Below are 19,333 nucleotides of genomic sequence, written 5' to 3' on the forward strand. Positions count from 1 at the left end.
ACCACATATTCACAAAAACAAAAGCCGCTTGGAAATTGTTACACATGGGGACTTCAGGCTTTTGCCGTCACAACTGGAAAAAGATAATTCAACTCTTGCTAAAACCCATTAAGCTCAAGATCACATTGATATCGAAGCTGCTGTACAGCACACAGGTACTGTGTAAACTAGGTTTAAAGACAAATAAAAATTTAAAGCAAAATCATTTTAGCATATGGTAGACATTTTTATTATACTTTGGGGGCACCGGAAAATACACTGTGTCTAAGAGGGGCGTTGGCAAGTATGAAGGTGCTTTCGGGGGGTGTTGGGCAAAAAAAAGGTTGGGAAGCATTGACCTATAGTGCAATGCTATTCTTTAATAACTTCACCCCAATCTTCTCTATTTCCAATAAGCCAAAAAAAGCTTTCAACCACACTTTCAACAATAAACATCTCAATTTATATTTTCAGAACCATCTAACCAATCAATAGGTCTTACCTTCCAAGTAGTGTCAAATCTGCAAAGTGTAAGCATCGCAATGATTCTGTTACAAAAAATTTGCAAACCAGAATTGTGTGCATCTGAATACTACACTACAAGCATCCTTGTCAACTGCTAAATTAAAACTGGCAAAATCAAGACTGTTGACTCTGGAAGACATTGCAGGGTGAAATGAGGAACACAATGAGTAACCGCATATTTGCACTTAATTTGACATTTATATTAGTATTTCTTGTATTAATAAATGTACATATAATAACCAATTTATCTCAATTTTCAAGGCAAGTACATTCATTCATTATCACAAATAGATTTTTTTTAATAATTTAGTACTACAAAGGCATTTTTCCTAAACGAGTTGAGTTCATATAGTTTAGAGACATTTGTATATAGTGATCTGGTTTTAATAAATGTCTACATTGTGGAAGGGAAAAAAAACAAATTAAGAGGTGCTCCAAATTAATGCTATTTTAGTAAATAAGTTACAGCATTAAAATAAATTATCACTTATTTCTCCACACTATATCCAAGGCACAAAGGTTTAGAGTTTTTATTATATAAATATAAAAAACCTTGGCTAATAAAGATGCAGCAAAATTATCTACAAAAATCTACAATCAACACTCTACAAATAATGGCAATATGTAGAAAATAAATACCTAATACAATCTAACAAAAGCAAAGGACTCTGGATGTGCAACATAGAAGCTATAAGTAGTGTTCACAGTTTTTTAACAATCACTGGGTTGGTCAGATATAACATTAATCAGGTTTTTAAGTTACTGCAAAAAAATTGTACTTTTCTGTAAGAGTACAGAAAGCGTTTGTACAGAACATTCAATGCGAAGCAGCATGGCACGTTTCTGGATCTTGCTAACCACACAACACTGAAAGCCACGCAGAGAACATGAACTTCTCAGTAACCAGGGCTGGCAAGGTTGATGCTACATTGGCAATACTGGAGCTGTTCATCAGTTCTTCAGACTCGTTAACCAACTTGCCACTGGAATAAAACAAAATTACATTTACAGAACTTTAATGATGCAAGGGGCAATTCATAACAAAACTGGCTGGCCAAGTACTCTTACTTTCACAGCCAAAGCAATATAGATTTCAAATTAATATGTGACCAGTGCAGAAAGAGAAGGAAAGCCAATAAAAGACCGCTAAACCTTTACTATTTCATATTTAGTGTTGGCAGCTTAAGCACATGGTCAGACAGAAATATGTTAACAGACTGATAAAACAGCTGTGCATGTCTCGTAATTGTGGCCACTCGGTGCATTTTATGGACACAAGAGCATGAGATGCTGGAATCTGGAACAAAAGGGGCGTTGGAGGAACTCAGCAGACCAGGCAGCATCTGTGGAGGGAAACAGACAGTCGACATTTTGGCTAAGATACTTCATCTGCCTAGTTTCCTCTACAAATGTCTGACCTGTTGAGTTGCTCCACCAACTCTTAATTAGATATATTTTGTAGTATTTTTACTCCCATTGCAATCCCACCAAACCCTCAAGCATTTCAGGTTACCAACTGAAGTCTCAGTGGCCACAAAAAACATTGGCAAATGGCAGAATGTTTCGAGGAAAATACAATTCCCTAAATTCAGCAAAAGTTATGCAAAAAATGCATTTCCCTAGGCAAACCAAAAGAAACATTTCAACAAGGGATAAAACTGAATATGGAAAAAACAACTCCATACATCACAAAGTAGAATGGAAATAAAGAAACAGCTATCAGAATATTCACTTTAATGTACATTAATTCATTATTCTTAATATCTGGGATGAGCAACAATTTCTTTCAGCTGGGTAACAAAAGCTAAGGGCATAAAACATAAATGAAACATAACTTTTCACTTTCCCATAATTGGCATCTCAGCTCTTTGATCTCCAAGATATCCAACTTCACAATGCTTGTGGCTACTGATTACACACTTAGGAACACAAGAAATATTGCTCGCTTAATGGTTCTTTATTACTTTTTAAAACTTTCCCAATTTTCTAGTTTCCCATTACTCTTGGCAACTTTGTACACACAAGCTTTTAGTCTGATGCCTTCCTTTATTTCCTTAGTTATCCATGGATGGCTCTCCCCACCCTTACTGTCTTTGCTTTTAACTGGAATACACTTTGGTTGAGCACCGTGAAAAATTTCTTTGAAAGTTTTCCACTGTTCCTCAACTGTCCCACCATATAGCCTGTGTTCCCAGTCTCATAGTCATACTTTATTGATCCCGGGGGAAATTGGTTTTCATTACAGTTGCTCCATAAATAAATTGTAATAAAACCATAAATAATTAAATAGTAATATGTAAATTTATGCTTGGAAATAAGTCCAGGACCAGCCTATTGGCTCAGGATGTCTGACCCTCCAAGAGAGGAGTTGTAAAGTTTGATGGCCACAGGCAGGAATGACTTCCTATGACGCTCTGTGTTGCATCTCGGTGGAATACCCTATCCAACTCTTCAGTCCCGTTGCAGTCTCCCTTGTTTAGGCATAATACATCGGCTTTAGATCAAGCTACTGCACCCTCCAATTGTATGAGAAACTCAATCATAATCACTCTTTCCAAGGTAGCTAACTTTACCTATCTCATTGCACAGGACCAGATCCAAGACAACACATTCCACTGTAGGTTCAGTAACATGTTGTTCAAGAAAGATATCACGTATGCATTCTATGAAGTTCTCCTCAAGACTACTTCAACCCACTGATTCACCAAATCTATGTGCAAGTTAAAGTCCCTCATGATAACTGAGAAATACGCCCCAGATGTTTCTCGATTTGCTGTCTTTGCCACTGTAATGTTATTATTTGGTGGCCTATACACAACTCCCACCAGCGAGTTTTTCACTTTACTATTTCTAATCTCTGCCCAGATGAATTCAATATTCTATTCCTTACATCTTATATCATCTCTATCGCCCTGATGTTATCCTTAATTAAGAGCACTACCCCACTTTATTTACCTTCCTGCCTATCCTTCCGTATTACCTGATATTCTTGGCTATTTAATTCCCAGTCCTCTCCACCCTCCAACCACGTTTCTGTAATGGCCACTAAATCACACCCCTTTATATAGATTTGTGCCACAAGTTTACATATAGTTTTAATGGAGGACACCATTCACTTCAATCTTGATAAAAAAAACCTTATGATAAAAATATTCACTGATGACTGCCAAACATAAAAATTAAAAGCAAAAAGCTTTCAAAAACATAAATCAGGATTTTCTAAATATTAGTTAAAGCTATGAATTGCTAAGTTTTCTTAGCCAGAGGTTAGTTTTTTTAAAAAAATATATAATCATTATACTTCTGAGTTTTCACAACTGCAACCAGATTTCTACTAAACCAACTCATGGATCTGGCACAAAATTAACTCTTAGGAAATAAAGCCTGTACAAGATGCACATCATCAGTTCAAGTTAAGCACCAGATCCATTTCTTTTGCAATAAGCCTTTCAACTGTGACTGTCATAATCAAGTCTGTTTTCACATGATTAGTGTTTTTTAAATATTTTGTGCATAAAATGCTGACAATGTGGGAAAATAGTCAGAGTCCCAAGTGGCTGATATAACCAGAAGTATTGGAAAAAGGATGTAAAAGAACGTGGATATTAGAAAAGGTGAATTCCGTTTTGAAATAAATACAAGAAAAAGGAAGGCTGAATGGTCAGAGCCAATGCTCCTTGTGGTGGTTACTTCAAAACAGAGCAAAACTGCTCACAGCCTAGGCACGGGAGAGGAGGGGGTTGACACTGTATGACAAGCTCCACAATTAACAAAGTTCTAAACCGAAGAAAGTATGTTTGATCCTGTATTAAAAAACCAAAGACAAACAATCTTGTAACAATAAAAAACTAATAAAACTAACATCAGCGAAATAACAAAATAAGCAGTCTAAGCGTATTCAAACATACTTAAGTGTTAGTTAATGTTAAAAAATCATTCCCCCATCCTATCCCCAGCTCTAACCAGACTAAAACTGACTAAAGACAAAGCATGAATACGTAACTGCAGTCTTCACTTCATGTCTACCATGCCCCAACCCACATGATAAATTACCCATAATACATGCGCAACACAAAATCCAATATAAACAGAAAATATACATAGCTCCTACACACCGTTCATCTTTATAATGATTTTAAAATAACCCCCAATTAAAACCTGACAGAACAAACCACTAGTATTTCATTTCCAATGAGAGAAGTTGACTGACAATAATTATGTTAAAAGATACTCATGCTTGTAATGACTAAATCAATTTCCATGTGAATTTAGTTTTATTCGTACTTACATGCTAAAAATACTGATTCTGTAAAACTAACAATGAAATGGCACAAGTTAAACTTTGGGATAATGAAATTTAATCCTACAGCTGCTTTGTGCTTGCAATGATGTAATAGTTATTGTGAGTGTCACTGGCATCACTATTATACTGATACTAAATCTAGCCAACTTTGAGAGGGATTTTGGTGCTGGTTAACAAACACTTGGGTTTTAGAACCATTGTTCTCTATAGGGCTAAGCCAATACCCAATTGCAACATCTGCCACCAAAAAGTTATCTGAATTAATTGGCAAATTCCCAGTCATTGAAGTAGCACGAAGGTTCCCTCACCCGTAGGCCACCGCCACCACCGCCTGTAGATAAGGAATTCATCTCCTGTTTTTCAAGCTCCTCCTGCTTTTTCTTCTTTCGTTCTACAGATTCTGGATTCTTTATGCCTCTGTGTACATTCTTTATAGAGGAAAACATTAGATTTAGAAAAAAACATTTAGACATTTTGTTGGTACTACAAACTTAAAAGCTTCTAAGTAGAATAGCTCTGAATAAGAGATGCATTGTGGTATCCATACATCAAGGAGATTTACAGACAAGCTTTAAAAAATAGTGAATTTGAATTCAAAAAATCTGTTCATAGAATGAAAAGCTGACAAACTTGCCAACACTTCAGAAAATCAAAAACAGCATGCCCAACAGTTTAAACTGTATTGGCTGTATTGCACCTCACTTTCTTTCCTGGTCTATTTCCAAAGCAGCAACCAGCTGCATTCAAATATTGCATCAATATGGTGGTTTAAAATGGAATAAAGACCTTCTTCTCAAAGGTGGAGCAGTTTGAGTAGATAGGAAGGAGGCAATCGGGCTCAAGACTAAGGAATTAATGTGCTGCTTTTCTAACTTCTTCAGTTTGTTCTTTTCATTCCAGAAATTCTAGATTCTAAAAGTCTCTGTGCACATTATTTGCAGAGGAACAATTCCACACTTTAGGTACATGACTGGCATTGCAAACTTAAAGCTTCAAGTAGAACAGCTTTGAATCAACAATTTTAAAATGGGCAGAGACCAAGGGAGAGACACCAGTGGTAGGATGCAGAGAATGGATTCCAACATAACAGATCAAAATAGCTGTAATTAAAGCCACCAATGATAAACTAAGTTGCCCCATGCACTGCTGCCCCACATCTCAACCTCTCATTCCTACAGCTATTATTTTGACTGCACTCATTCAAGTCCTTTGTCAGCTTCTTTGGAAGAAAACCTCTCCAGAATCTGCTTTCACATTCCCAATAGGTTTTAATAAAGCCATGAAATAACAGTTCAATAAGTTTGACTTGAATAAAATTTTAGTGATCTTCTTACAAGTTATGAGTGATGGAGGGGGAATGCTTTTAAGTGCCTACTTTTGTGAATCTTGTAAGCCATTTATCCCTGTACTCAGTTATTAGACAGCACCCAGTTGCCTCTTAAAAATACTCATCTATATTTCCTAATATTTATCTATCCCAGGATTTTATTCCTAAAAACTACTCCAATTAATCAAATAGATGCTTGTGACTTGTATGCCCTGAGGCTGACTTCATTCATATTGCTTCTAAGGAAGCTCGTCAAAATTCTTTTTGATGCAAGATGATTAAAATTACATGCCATATTTGGCACTATAACATATTTGGTCTTATTATTCAAAGCACAAGGATACCCCAAAAAGCCTTTGCATTGACTTTTTGTGTGTCTGGTAACAATAATCCACCACAAAATTTTTCATCTTTATTAATGAAGTGATTTATGAAACCTGCTGATCTTCAAAATAAAAATCACTATCTCCTCACGAAAGCTATTAGAGATCCTGTTCATAGATACCCATGTTTAACTGCCTACTCAGCTGCTAATGAAATGTGCACAAACTTTATAAAGTTGTTGCTACATGTTAGAAGCTGGTTCCAAGACTGAATCTAGCTTGATACATTAGTGAAAAGTAGTTACCTTCTGCTGAGAACCAATGCAGAAGTTGCATTTGCCATTGATAAAATTGATGTAACCAGTTCTGGAGATTACAAATTGTGGATTGTTAACTATCAGCTTGCACAGATCAAGAAATGAATTCAGAACAAGTACAGTTAGAAGTCAGTTTAAGTAAAAATAATCCTAATTTGGAAACAGATTTTTGGCCCAAAAGACACATATTCAATCTTGGTGACATTTTAGTAAATACAGAGGATTTAAGTGTTAGCCAGGACATTGTCTACTGAATGGTGCAGAATGTACAGCAATCCCTTGATTTACAAATGTTTGATGCACAAATTTCCACCATGATGTAACTGACTCTTTGGAGTAGGCACCTTTGATTTTCAAAATAATATTTGCCTACTAATAGCATGCATACAAAGCATATTGACCCAATAAAAGTATATAAAATTATAAGGGGAATTGATAAGGTAGGTTTTTTCTCCCAGGGTGGGCATGTCAAAAACTAGATAACATAGGTGGTAAATTTTAAAAGAGATTTGAGAATCACGTTTAAAAAAAGCAGAAAACGGTAGGTGCCTAGAACATGCAGATATGGACGTGACAGAAGCAGATACAATAGCAATGTTTAGACAGACACAAGCACGTAGGGAACAGACAGATACACCCCATGGCAGGTAGATAGGATTAGTCAGAGAGGTATCAGTGTCAGCACAGTCGAGGTGGGCTGAAGAATCTGTTTCTGTGTTTATACTGTTCACTGTTTTAATACACTATACTAAAAAAAATTATGCATTTCATCCAGACTTTCTTTTACAAGTCATCTTCCAAAAATGTATATCTTTCAGAAATCCTGGAATGGTTGTGTTTGCGTTTTTTTAAAAATACACCAAGTTAAATGCAAATATTTTAATATAATTTTGTTTTTATTTCTATATTCACTTTGAAATGTTTCCCAATGTGAATGATACTTAAGATATTAAACAGACTTGGTTTTATAGATGGTGATAATAAAACAAGATTTTACTAGCTGCTTAAGCTTTCAGCGGCATTATGGTGGACCAGCTGTTGGAGACCAAGATGCTGCAGAACATCTTGTTGATCCCTTCACATTCAGATCTAAAAAGTACACAAGCAGCAAGCTTGGACCAGTAAGGTTCTATCTAATATTATTAGTAATCAATTCACTTTCAAAGTTTTGAAAGTAGAAAATAAATGATAAATTAGCAGCATAGCACATTTGAATTCTACAATGCTGTTCATAAAATCTAAATGGATTTGGCAAGTGCTGTGTGTTGTCAATAGTACATACTGTATTTACTCTGAAGTGCAGCCTAATGTTCAGTATCAATTCCAATGTCTTAAAAGGACTTTGCAAAGATTCCCCATACTGATGCACACCCACCAACTGGAATATTGGAAAACCTTCTGTCGTTTTGTCAAGATACTTCAGAAAAAATGCTAATTAGCATTTGTACCTCTTTCTGGCGCTTCTCAGCAGCTTCGGCTAGTTGTTTCCTTCTTGTGTCCTAGGTAGTTAAATAAATCAGAATATATTAGCTGGTATGAAATAATTATCATTATAATACTCTCAATTTCAGATCACAATCCACAATCACAAGAACCTTTGCCTCGTCTTTAAGTTTGATACAATGGATCTAACTTGCTGTAATTACATACCCAACTTTGATAGATCTAGGACAGGAATTCCCAAACTGGTGTCCACAGACCTGTCAGCTAAAGGTAAGAGTCCATGGCATAAAAAGATTGGGAACCCCTGATCTACGATTTATCAATGATTAATCACGAATGAACATGAAATGGTAACACGATTACAATTAAAGAGGGCAAATATAAGATAATAAGATATAGGAACAGAATTAGGCCAAGTACACAATATCTTCCAGTTAACCCTGCATGCCAAAATTCTAAAGTTAGATTGCCTTAACTAGACACCTTTACTCTATTCTTGTGAGTTAAGTAATTTTGACTGATTAAACTCCAACAACCCATTCGTGACAGAAAGACAGACAAAACACAAACTGGAGTAATTTATTCAATATGCAATGTCAGTCATGGATTCTTCCCACTCAAACCCAGAGCTACCCAACATCAAAACACATCAAATAGGAATTCATAATTTGACAGGCATTATATCTATGCCTCATTCCAATCTTCAATTCCTTGATCTCAGTGACTGTTGTAGCATGATAACATTCAGTAAGTTTCTCTCTTCATTTGGATGGCATTACTGTATAATTACTCTCAAAAAATTCTACATGATGCCAAGGAGAGGCATAGTTAGGATACAAATAGCATCAGTTTTTAAAAACATACAATTTGTGGATAAATGCAGCATCATGCATTTTTCCTTTTTATGATGCTGATGATGCATGATTCCTTTCCTTTTTAAATTTATCCACAATTTGCTTTAAATGCATTTTTTTTATAACCATCCAGCTCACAGCAACTGGATTCAGATTAACAAGTACAACTTAATTGTAATTGAAATGTTTAAATTTCATTCTACCTACAAAATGATTGAACATACACAGAAACAAATTATGCAACAGAAGAGGCAATGATTTGGCTAACCATATATGCCAACTTTTGAAAGAACTGCCGAATAGTCTTGCTTTCCCTTCCACCCTCCCAATGGCGAGTAATTCTTCCCTTTTTACTCATTTAAAATCCCCCTTACTACTGAACATAGAACAGCACTGTAAATGCCCTTTGGACCATGTTGTGCCAACCTCTATAAACCAACAGACGATCCCTCCTACACCCACGGTTTCCTTATATCCTTGTCGACTTAAGTGGCACTATTTTAATCGGCCCCTACCACCAGCCCCAGCAGTGTGTTCCAGGCACCCATCACTGTGCAAAAAAGACCTCTGACATTGCCCCCTAAGTCCCCAACATTGGGCACATTTACAAAGACTGTTGCCAAAAGAAAGCAACATCCATCAGCAAGGACACTCACCATCCTGGCCATGCTCTCATCTCACTGCTACCATTGGGAAGGTGGTACAGGAGCTTTACCTCCCATACCACGAGGTTCAGGAACAGTTATTATCCTTCAACCATCAGGCTCATGAACCCACATAGACAACTTCACTCACACTACACTTAGCTGATTTCATAACCTATGGAAGCAACACACATCAAAGTTGCTGGTGAACGCAGCAGGCCAAGCAGCATCTGTAGGAAGAGGTGCAGTCGACATTTCAGGCTGAGACCCTTCGTCAGAACTAGAAGGGTCTCGGCCTGAAACGTTGACTGCACCGCACCTCTTCCTATAGATGCTGCTTGGCCTGCTGCGTTCACCAGCAACTTTGATGTGTGTTGCTTGAATTTCCAGCATCTGCAGAATTCCTGTTGTTTGCGTTTAAATTCATAATCTATGGACTCACTTTAAAGTACTCTACAACTCAGGTTCTCAGTATTATTTATTTTATTATTAGCTTTTTTTGCATGAGCACAATTTGTCTTCTTTTGCGCTTTGATTACTTGTCAATCCTTGTTTATTTGAAGCGTTTCATTGATTCTACTGTATTTCTTTGTACTACTGTGAATGCCTGTGCCTGCAAGAAAATGAATCTCAGGGCAGTATGCGGTGACATGTACAAACTTTGTAAGTAAATTTACTTTGAACTTTCCTCCACTCACAAACAGATGTCCCCTGGTATTGACCATTGCCGTCCTGGTAAAAGGTTGCTGGCTGTCCACTTGTTCTATGCCTCTCATCATCTTGTACACCTCTATTAGGTCACCGCTCACACTCCTTCGATCCAAAGAGAAAAGCACTAGCTTGCTCAACCTTTTTTCTAATCCAGGCAACATCCTGGTAAATCTCATCTGCACCTTCTAAAGCTTTCAGATCCTCCCCATAATGAGGTGACCAGAACTGAACACAACACTCTACAGGGTGGTTTAACCAGAATTTTACAGAGCTTCAACATTACATCATAGCGCAATCCTGATTAATAACAACCAGTGCATCATATGCATTCTAAATTGTGCTATCACCATTGCTAAGAATCCTGCCATTAACATTATCTGCTTTCAAGATTGATTGTTTTAAGTGTTTATCACTTCACACTTCTATCCGAAGTCCATCTGCTGCTTTACTGCCCAGATCTGCACCCTGTCTAAGTCCCATTGTAAACTATCTGCACTATCCACAACACCATCAGCCTTTGTGATATCTGCTCACCCACACTTCCATTTCCTCATCCAAGTCATTTATAAACATCACGGAATTGGGGTCCCGGAACGGAAGCTTGTGGTAATCAATACAAGGCAACATATACCCCATCTACTACCACTCACTGCTCTCTTTGGGCAAGCCAATTATGAATCCACCTGCCCAAGTTTCCATGGATCCTAGGAATCATGACTTTTTGGATGAGCCCACCATGGGGAATCTCGTTAAATGCACAACTAAAATCCACACCCACCACTCTATCTACAATTTGTTTTGTTACCTACTCAATGAGGCTTGTGAGGCACAGCCTGTCCCTCACAAAGCCATGTTGACTATCCTTAACAAGATTGTTTCCCCAGATGTGCATAATTCCTGTCCCTAGGAATCTGTTCCATTGCCTTGCACACCACTGATGTGAGACTCACTTGCAAACAATTCCCAGGATATCTCATTGTGGTCATCGCGGTCTCTCTTCCCACCATTAAAGATATTTACACACATGCTGCATCCGCAAAGCGAACAGCATTATGAAGGACCCCACGCACCCCTCATACAAACTCTTCTCCCTCCTGCCATCTGGCAAAAGGCACCGAAGCATTCAGGCTCACACGACCAGACTATGTAACAGTTCCTTCCCCCAAGTCATCAGACTCCTCAAAACCCAGAGCCTGGACTGACACCAACTTACTGCCCTCTACTGTGCCTATTGTCTTGTTTAGTATTTATTGTAATGCCTGCACTGTTTTGTACACTTTGTGCAGTCCTGGGTAGGTCTGTAGTCTAGTGTAGTTTTTGTGTTGTTTCACATACAAACCCCATTTCCAGAAAAGTTGGGATATTTTCCAAAATGCAATAAAAACAAAAATCTGTGATATGTTAATTCACGTGAACCTTTATTTAACTGACAAAAGTACAAAGAAAAGATTTTCAATAGTTTTACTGACTAACTTAATTATATTTTGTAAACATACACAAACTTAGAATTTGGTGGCTGCAACACACTCAACAGAAGTTGGGACAGAGGCATGTTTACCATTGTGTTACATCACCTTTCCTTTTAATAACACTTTTTAATCGTTTTGGAACTGAGGATACTAATTGTAGTAGATTTGCAATTGGAAGTTTTGTCCATTCTTGCTTGATATAAGACTTCAGCTGCTCAACAGTCTGTGGTCTCTGTTGTCTGATTCTCCTCTTCATGGTGCGCCGTACATTTTCAATAGGAGATAGATCTGGACTGGCAGCAGGCCAGTCAAGCACACGCACTCTGTGTCTACAAAGCCACGCTGTTGTAGCCCGTGCAGAATGTGGTCTGGCATTGTCCTGCTGAAATAAGCATGGACTTCCGGGAAGAGAGGTCACCCTTGATGGCAACATATGTCTCTCTAAAATCCTAATATACGCCTCAGAGTCAATGGTACCTTCACATACATGCAACGCACCCATGCCGTGGGCACTGATGCACCACCATACCATCACAGATGCTGGCTTTTGCACCTTTCGCTGATAACAATCTGGATGGTCGTTTTCATCTTTGGCACGGAGAACTCGACGCCTGTTTTTTCCGAAAACTAGCTGAAATGTGGACTCATCTGACCACAGCACACGGTTCCACAGTCTTTCGGTCCATCTGAGATGAGCTCGGGCCCAGAGAACTCACCGGCGTTTCTGCATAGAGTTGATGTATGGCTTCCTCCTTGTGTAATACAGTTTCAAGTTGCATTTCTGGATTCAGCGGCGGACTATGTTGAGTGACAACAGGAATTCTGCAGATGCTGGAAATTCAAGCAACATACGTCAAAGTTGCTGGTGAACGCAGCAGGCCAAGCAGCATCTATAGGAAGAGGTGCAGTCGACGTTTCAGGCCGAGACCCTGACGAGATCCTGACGAAGGGTCTCGGCCTGAAACGTCGACTGCACCTCTTCCTATAGTTGCTGTTTGGCCTGCTGCGTTCACCAGCAACTTTGATGTATGTTGAGTGACAATGGTTTTCCGAAGTACTCCCGATCTTGTGTTGAGCAATGTTCCTTTTGAACTGACTAACAATTCTCTCACAAATTTTGGCACAAAGGGGTGAGCCACGACCCATCCTTGCTTGCAAAGACTGAGTTTTTGATGGACGCTACTTTTATACCCAGTCATGATACCTCACCTGCTACCAATTAGCCTGCTTAATGTGGAGTCTCCAAACCGGTGTTACTTGAATATTCTGTGCACTTTTCAATCTTCTTTTAACCCTGTCCCAACTTTTGTTGAGTGTGTTGCAGCCATCAAATTCTAAATTTGTGTATATTTACAAAATACAATTAAGTTGGTCAGTAAAACTATTGAAAATCTTTTCTTTGTACTTTTGTCAGTTAAATAAAGTTCACGTGAATTAACATATCACAGATTTTTGTTTTTATTGCATTTTGGAAAATATCCCAACTTTTCTGGAAATGGGGTTTGTAGTTCAGTATCTTTTTTGTATTGTTTCATGTAGCACCATGGTCCTGAAAAACATTGTCTTGTTTTTACTGTGTACTGTACCAGCAGTTATGGTTGAAATAATAAAAAGTGACTTGACTTATGTTGCCAATAGACATGCAAAATCTGGTTCCTTGTATTAAAGGCTTATATTGCTACTCTAAATTATAAAAAGCTATCTTATATATCTGAAGAGCGCTGTCTGATTTTTGCTTCCTAAACCTTGTTTAGGAAAAACTTTCCTTCTTCCTCTTGTCTATTATTTGCTTGCCTCACTGAGACAAACCTATCCAAAATCCAACGCAAGCAAATGAATATGGTTCTGAAATTCCTTCAAACACTGCATCCAGATCAGATTTTTGTACACATTTTATTTCACTGTATTATTTTATTAAATTTACATTCTAAGAGCTCAACATTCTTCCAAAGATGGGGAATCCAGAATTGGTAATATTCAAGTTCAGACTTAACTAGAATTTCAAAAGTTTAAGTATAATCTACTAGTGCACTTCTATTATATAGTCAGAGTGCCCTTTTAGAAAGCTTTCTAGCTAGTTCTGTTGTGTTCAAAAACATATGCGCATCCTAGCTGAACTAGTGTGTACATCCTTTTATAGTTATGTTTAAAACTGGAAATAGTAAACAGTATTTTAAAATCTACATAGTGAGCTCATCCATAAAATATTCAAACATTTATCAACACCCTACTCTGTCACCATTTCTACTCAGCTTGTGCAACAGAAATTCCACTATGCAGATTGGACATGAAATTTAATATGCAGCAACATAAACCTTTAATGAAAGGAACCAAATTTCACACTTCTAAATTGACCATAACTGGTGGTTTGCACATTCAGAAATCAAAACAGAAATCCTGAAGCAGTTCCGTGATCTTCCTCCCCAAGTTATACATGTTTTGAAGTTTCCTCTAATATACCTATGGTGGGGGTATCCAGAAATAGAGGGCACAGCTTCAAAATTGAGGGGCGACCTTTTGGAACAAGAGGTAAGGAGGAATTTCTTTTAGCCAGAGAGTAATGAATCTGTGGAATGCTCTGCCACGGACTGCGTTGGAGGCCAAGTCCATGGGTATGTTTAAAGTGGAAGTTGACCATTTCCCGATCAGTCAGTGCATCAAAGGATATGGCAAGAAGGCAGGTGTATGGGGTTGAGTGGGATCCAAGATCAGCTATGATGGAATGGTGGAGCAGACTCAATGGGCCGAATGGCCTAATTCTGCTTCTATGTCTTATGATCTTATACAATAGCTCTTAGACATCACTCAATTAACACAAATTTCAAAAGCCTCTAAAACTAAAAATATTAAATTAGTTGCAAAAAGACCAGGTGTGTTGTTGGTAGCATCTGAAACAACATGCCCTCATCAGAACTATTGAAGGACTGATACAAAACATACAAGGGATGTCTTTTTCCACAGACACAACCTAGCTTGTGGCATATTTCCAGTTATTTCTGTTTTCCAGATTCAACAGCTATCTTTTTTTACCATGCTAGCCAAAAAAGTACAGTACACTCTAAGCAAATAAATCATGATTTAAAACAAACAATCAAGGTCCCTCAGAAATAACTGCAAAGAATTGCACTATGATAATGGCTTTTGTAGTCCATCAAACATCAAGCACTATTGTTCAAATTCTAGCTTTAACATTAGTTTCAAGTAAACATGAATTTATTTCTGTTGACAGGAAGCATTTAGGATTACTTGGCAATTTATGCCACAGAAATAATTCTGGGATTAAACATTTTCTGGAAGAGAAACTCAAATTGAACCAAAGCCAATTATCACAGTTCAGTCAAAAGATTCCAAGTACATCGATTCCTCTAGTCTAAATCAAGTCTTTGTTCACTTAACAATAAGTTACATTGGAGTACATCTTAACTTTCATAAACCACTATATCTCATGTGATTATGTTGTGGAGTATTCTTCAGCTGCTTGGTCTCCTTAAGATAAGTGTCTTGGAGTTTTACTGAAATAAAAGAGTTAATTTCTAATTGACATTAGAACACAGAATAAATGGAAGTTACTAAGCACATAATCATTCAAACTCTGGAGGCTGCTATTAGACCTGTGAATTCCCTCCCAACTCCATTTAAGAGCAACTAACCTAGTTTCACTCCCTTGCTCTTTCCTCATAGCACTGCACTTTAAAGAGTTTTTAATTTTGAATAAAATCATGAAATTGATCTCTACAATAACCCCTGGCGATGGGTTCCAGATCAAAGTTTTTCCTCACAGTCACATCCAGCACTTTTAATCACTCACCAACATTCTCCAAGGTCTATATTGAATAGTGGAGCAGGCTCAAAGGGCCAAATGACCTATTATTTTTCTCCCTTCTCCATTAGTAAATTAGCTGACACTTTACTTCCACCAATAATTTTTATGTACCTCAAAACTGGATTGCAAACTTTGACTGACAGAAATATTTAGTATTTTTGTTGAACTGCAAAGCTATGTTTTGCACACTATATTTAAAATATCAGTCTCAGCAGTTAAAGGAATTAAGATTAGTGTTCCATGTAACACAGAGCATGATTAGAGGAATTATGCATGATTCACATCTAGGGCTTTAACACGTTGAAGCAGTGAATCCCTGACAACACCATCTCATTTATTTGGGCACATATGTATACCAGGAACAGTTAACAGTGCAATGATGTTGTAAACACTCACACTTCTACTGCTAATGGGCTGTGCTCTGCAATCTTAAATCAACAGGCTTCACTCTATGCTTTCTACCATATGCTAATTCATATAACCTACAGATCTCCAGTCAACTCATTGAGGGCAATAAACAATTCCAACTTTTACAGATGCCCCACCATGTCAGATTTACCAGGTCAAGCAAGACTGCTTTACTATGAAATGCTATCTGAATTAAGGCAATAAATGGTGCACACGTGAGTAATGAATTTTAAAAACACGTCAGCACAAACCTCTGGTATCCTGCAAAGCAAATCTCATGGGGTTGGGAGTATTTACTAACAGGTGCAGGTCACAGATGAAAGCAGAACGGTAAAGTTTTTACTTTATTGCATTTAAGTGCCAGATACAATTAAACAAGTGGCTGTAAACAAAGGGAATTATTCCCTCATCACATACCCACCCAGCACCATTGTGCCAAATACTCACCCAATCACTCCACAACCACGACTCTGCCCTCATGCCAAGCCTCTGAATATCTCTCACTTCTGTAAAACAATCTAAATGTATCCCCCACTCATCAGCTCAATCCTCTCCCCAATCCCACCTGTCACCTTCCCCAATTACATCCGACTCTATAGCCTCAACCCCCAGGCAACCACATAAAACCTGACCTGACTGCCGCCTTCCTGAAGCTCTTCCTGCAAATGTTACCAACCTCCCCACTCACCATTCCCCAAAACTCTCCTTAAACACAGCATTTGCCCCTCCCCATCTAATGTCTCTCACCCACTCCACTCGCCTCCACTCCCGAATCCCTTTCTCCCAGCACTTTCATTTCTTGTCCCCCTACCCATTTAATTCACTCCCAACACATCTGATATCATCCTGCAGACACACCCAAATCTTTGTCTGATTTTTCTAAAGCGTCCATCCATCCATTTTTACCATCCATCGCCTTACCTCTCCCTCTTTCACAAACTCTCTTCACCTCTGTTCCATTAAACAAACCCTCATCTCTGTCCCGTGCTCAAGTCCCACGTCACCAGTCAGTCCCACTCTCTCCCCCCACTACTCTCCATACCCACTTGCCTCTGAACATCCCCACCTTTCTATCACTATCCTCCCCCTCAGCAGTATTGGCAGAAGCCCCCAGCTCACTTCCCTCCTCTCATACGTTGGATATCCCAGTCCAAGTCACATCATTCCTCAAACTTTTTTCACTTTCTCTCCCTCAAATGCTCCACTCAACCACTCCCATCCACATTTTGTACCACTCCATCACCCATTCTTCCTTGACCCAACAGCAAGCGCTCTTTCATATTCTTCCACACATTCAGTAGCCTTTACCATCCCATCAACAGACCCTGGCACTTCTTATCCTAACCCACCCCATCACCATATCCCTCCCTGCACCACCCCCCACCCACACAATCTCCATCATGCTGACCCCGGGCAACTCCTCTCTCCGCCCCCCCCAACAACCACCTGGTATTATCCCGACCTCCCATGTCCTCAGACACTCACACTCCTTCTGCATCCCCATCCCTGTCCCCAGACACTACCCCTTGCCCCATTCTACCAGGTGCTCCCCTTCCCTCCCACATCCACTCTTTATGTTCATCATCTCCATCACCGGATACCTCCATTCTTACCCCTACAGACTCTCGATCTGTTCCCATCACCAGACAATTACGCTCTCTCACAGAACACACACATACACACTGAACACCTGTCTGCAGGTAGCCCTGCTCTCTCCATTCTCATAACCACTGTACTCCCGTCCTGTAACCACCAGCCACCCCCTTCCCTCCCATCCACACCCTGTAAACCTGCTCCCTTGTCACCAGAGATACCCCCCAACACACTAAACCCCTCTTCCCCCTGTCTACACTCCAGGCCTCATCCCCCAGTAGCCACCAACGCTCACTCTCCCCCACACTGTACTCCTGCCCATTACTCATAGTCATTCCTCTCCCACCAGCTATCTGGACCCCCGTCTCTAGACACCCCCACACTGTACTCCTACCCTCCTAATACTAATTTCTATTCAGCACACACCCACTATCCAGACTCTACAACCCCGTCTCCAGACACCCCCCACTCTCCCCCCACACTGTATCCCTGTCCCTGTTACTAATGGCCATTCCGCATCCACCCAATATCTGGACCCCTGTCTCCAGACACCCCCACTCTCCCACACACTGTACCCCTGCCCTCCATTACTAATCGCCATTCCCCACCCACTGTCCAGACCCCTGTCTCCAGACACCCCACTTCCTCCACACACTACTTCTGTCACTAACCACCCCTGCCACCCATAATCCACACACTCACCACCCCACCCGACCCGCTCCCCAGACGCTCCCACTCCCCCACCACACACACACACACTGCACACCGGTCCCCCTGACACCGAACGCTCTTTCCCTTCTCCCACACGCTCCCCAGCCGCCCACCCATCCTCGGCCACTCACGGGGTCGGGCGTCTGCACCACGTCCTCCGCCGCGCCCCCCAGACAGGGCAGACACATTCCCATTCCGGCACCGCTCACCAACCCGCCGCTCTCGCACTTTCTCCCGGCACCAACCCCGCCCTCCCGCGTCCTACGTCACGTCGCCCGACAGACAAGGAGGCTCAAGCACAGGCAGGCGGGCACAGGGCCGGAGGTTCCGACGACAGTGACACGCACAGGATACCCACCGGTACTCGAGACTGGATTGAAGCAGTCTGTCCCTTTTTTTTTGCTGTGTTTTTGTTTTACATTAACAGTCTTTACTGCGTTTTTAATTGTTCATAAACTTTCTCTGGACAGCTTGTGATCAAAAGGGGGAGCAAATTCACTGCAGGTGATCTGGTACCCATATTAAACAGATCAAGGTACAATGCATCAGAGTTCAAGTGAGAATCTGAACCACAACATGCCAGGTTGAACGTTTAATACAAATAAGTTGTGAGCAAATTAGTGAGAGGGTGGGAATAGCAGATGAGGGAGCTAAGGGAAGTGGAGTAGATGTGGGGCATACTATGATTTCATCCCTATCTGCCCCAGAACCAGAGGCAGTAAACCATTACAGGAGGAATTCTGCAGATGCTGGAAATTCAAGCAACACACATCAAAGTTGCTGGTGAACGCAGCAGGCCAGGCAGCATCCATCCTTGAATGACACGAGTGAACCAAAACAACCTGTACAAAAGTATATCAGTGGTTGGGAAGTTGTTGGAATGGATTGTTAGGGATAAGATTA

General features: G+C 39.8%; 1 protein-coding gene across 1 annotated transcript; it reads right to left on the minus strand.

The window, feature by feature from the left end:
* Window positions 1-223: 223 nt before the first annotated feature.
* On the minus strand, window positions 224-18,675 carry svip (small VCP interacting protein). The gene is made up of 4 exons (XM_063063144.1): window positions 18,562-18,675; window positions 8,223-8,273; window positions 5,116-5,235; window positions 224-1,487 (listed from the first exon to the last, which is right to left on the minus strand). Exons 1-4 carry the CDS (start codon window positions 18,622-18,624, stop codon window positions 1,473-1,475), a joined length of 249 nt encoding a protein of 82 aa, XP_062919214.1. The 5' UTR covers window positions 18,625-18,675; the 3' UTR covers window positions 224-1,472.
* Window positions 18,676-19,333: the final 658 nt, after the last annotated feature.

The sequence above is a fragment of the Mobula hypostoma genome, chromosome 11, assembly GCF_963921235.1.
Source record: "Mobula hypostoma chromosome 11, sMobHyp1.1, whole genome shotgun sequence".
Taxonomy (NCBI): domain Eukaryota; kingdom Metazoa; phylum Chordata; class Chondrichthyes; order Myliobatiformes; family Myliobatidae; genus Mobula; species Mobula hypostoma.

Bases quoted from the DNA above. Each gene is read 5' to 3' on its own strand.
- svip (XM_063063144.1), bottom strand. From the start codon at position 18,624: ATGGGAATGTGTCTGCCCTGTCTGGGGGGCGCGGCGGAGGACGTGGTG. The intron at 8,274-18,561 runs GTGAGTGGCCGA...TTAACTACCTAG, and splicing joins TGGTGCAGACGCCCGACCCC to GACACAAGAAGGAAACAACT. The intron at 5,236-8,222 runs GTACAAATGCTA...TCCTCTATAAAG, and splicing joins CTGAGAAGCGCCAGAAAGAG to AATGTACACAGAGGCATAAA.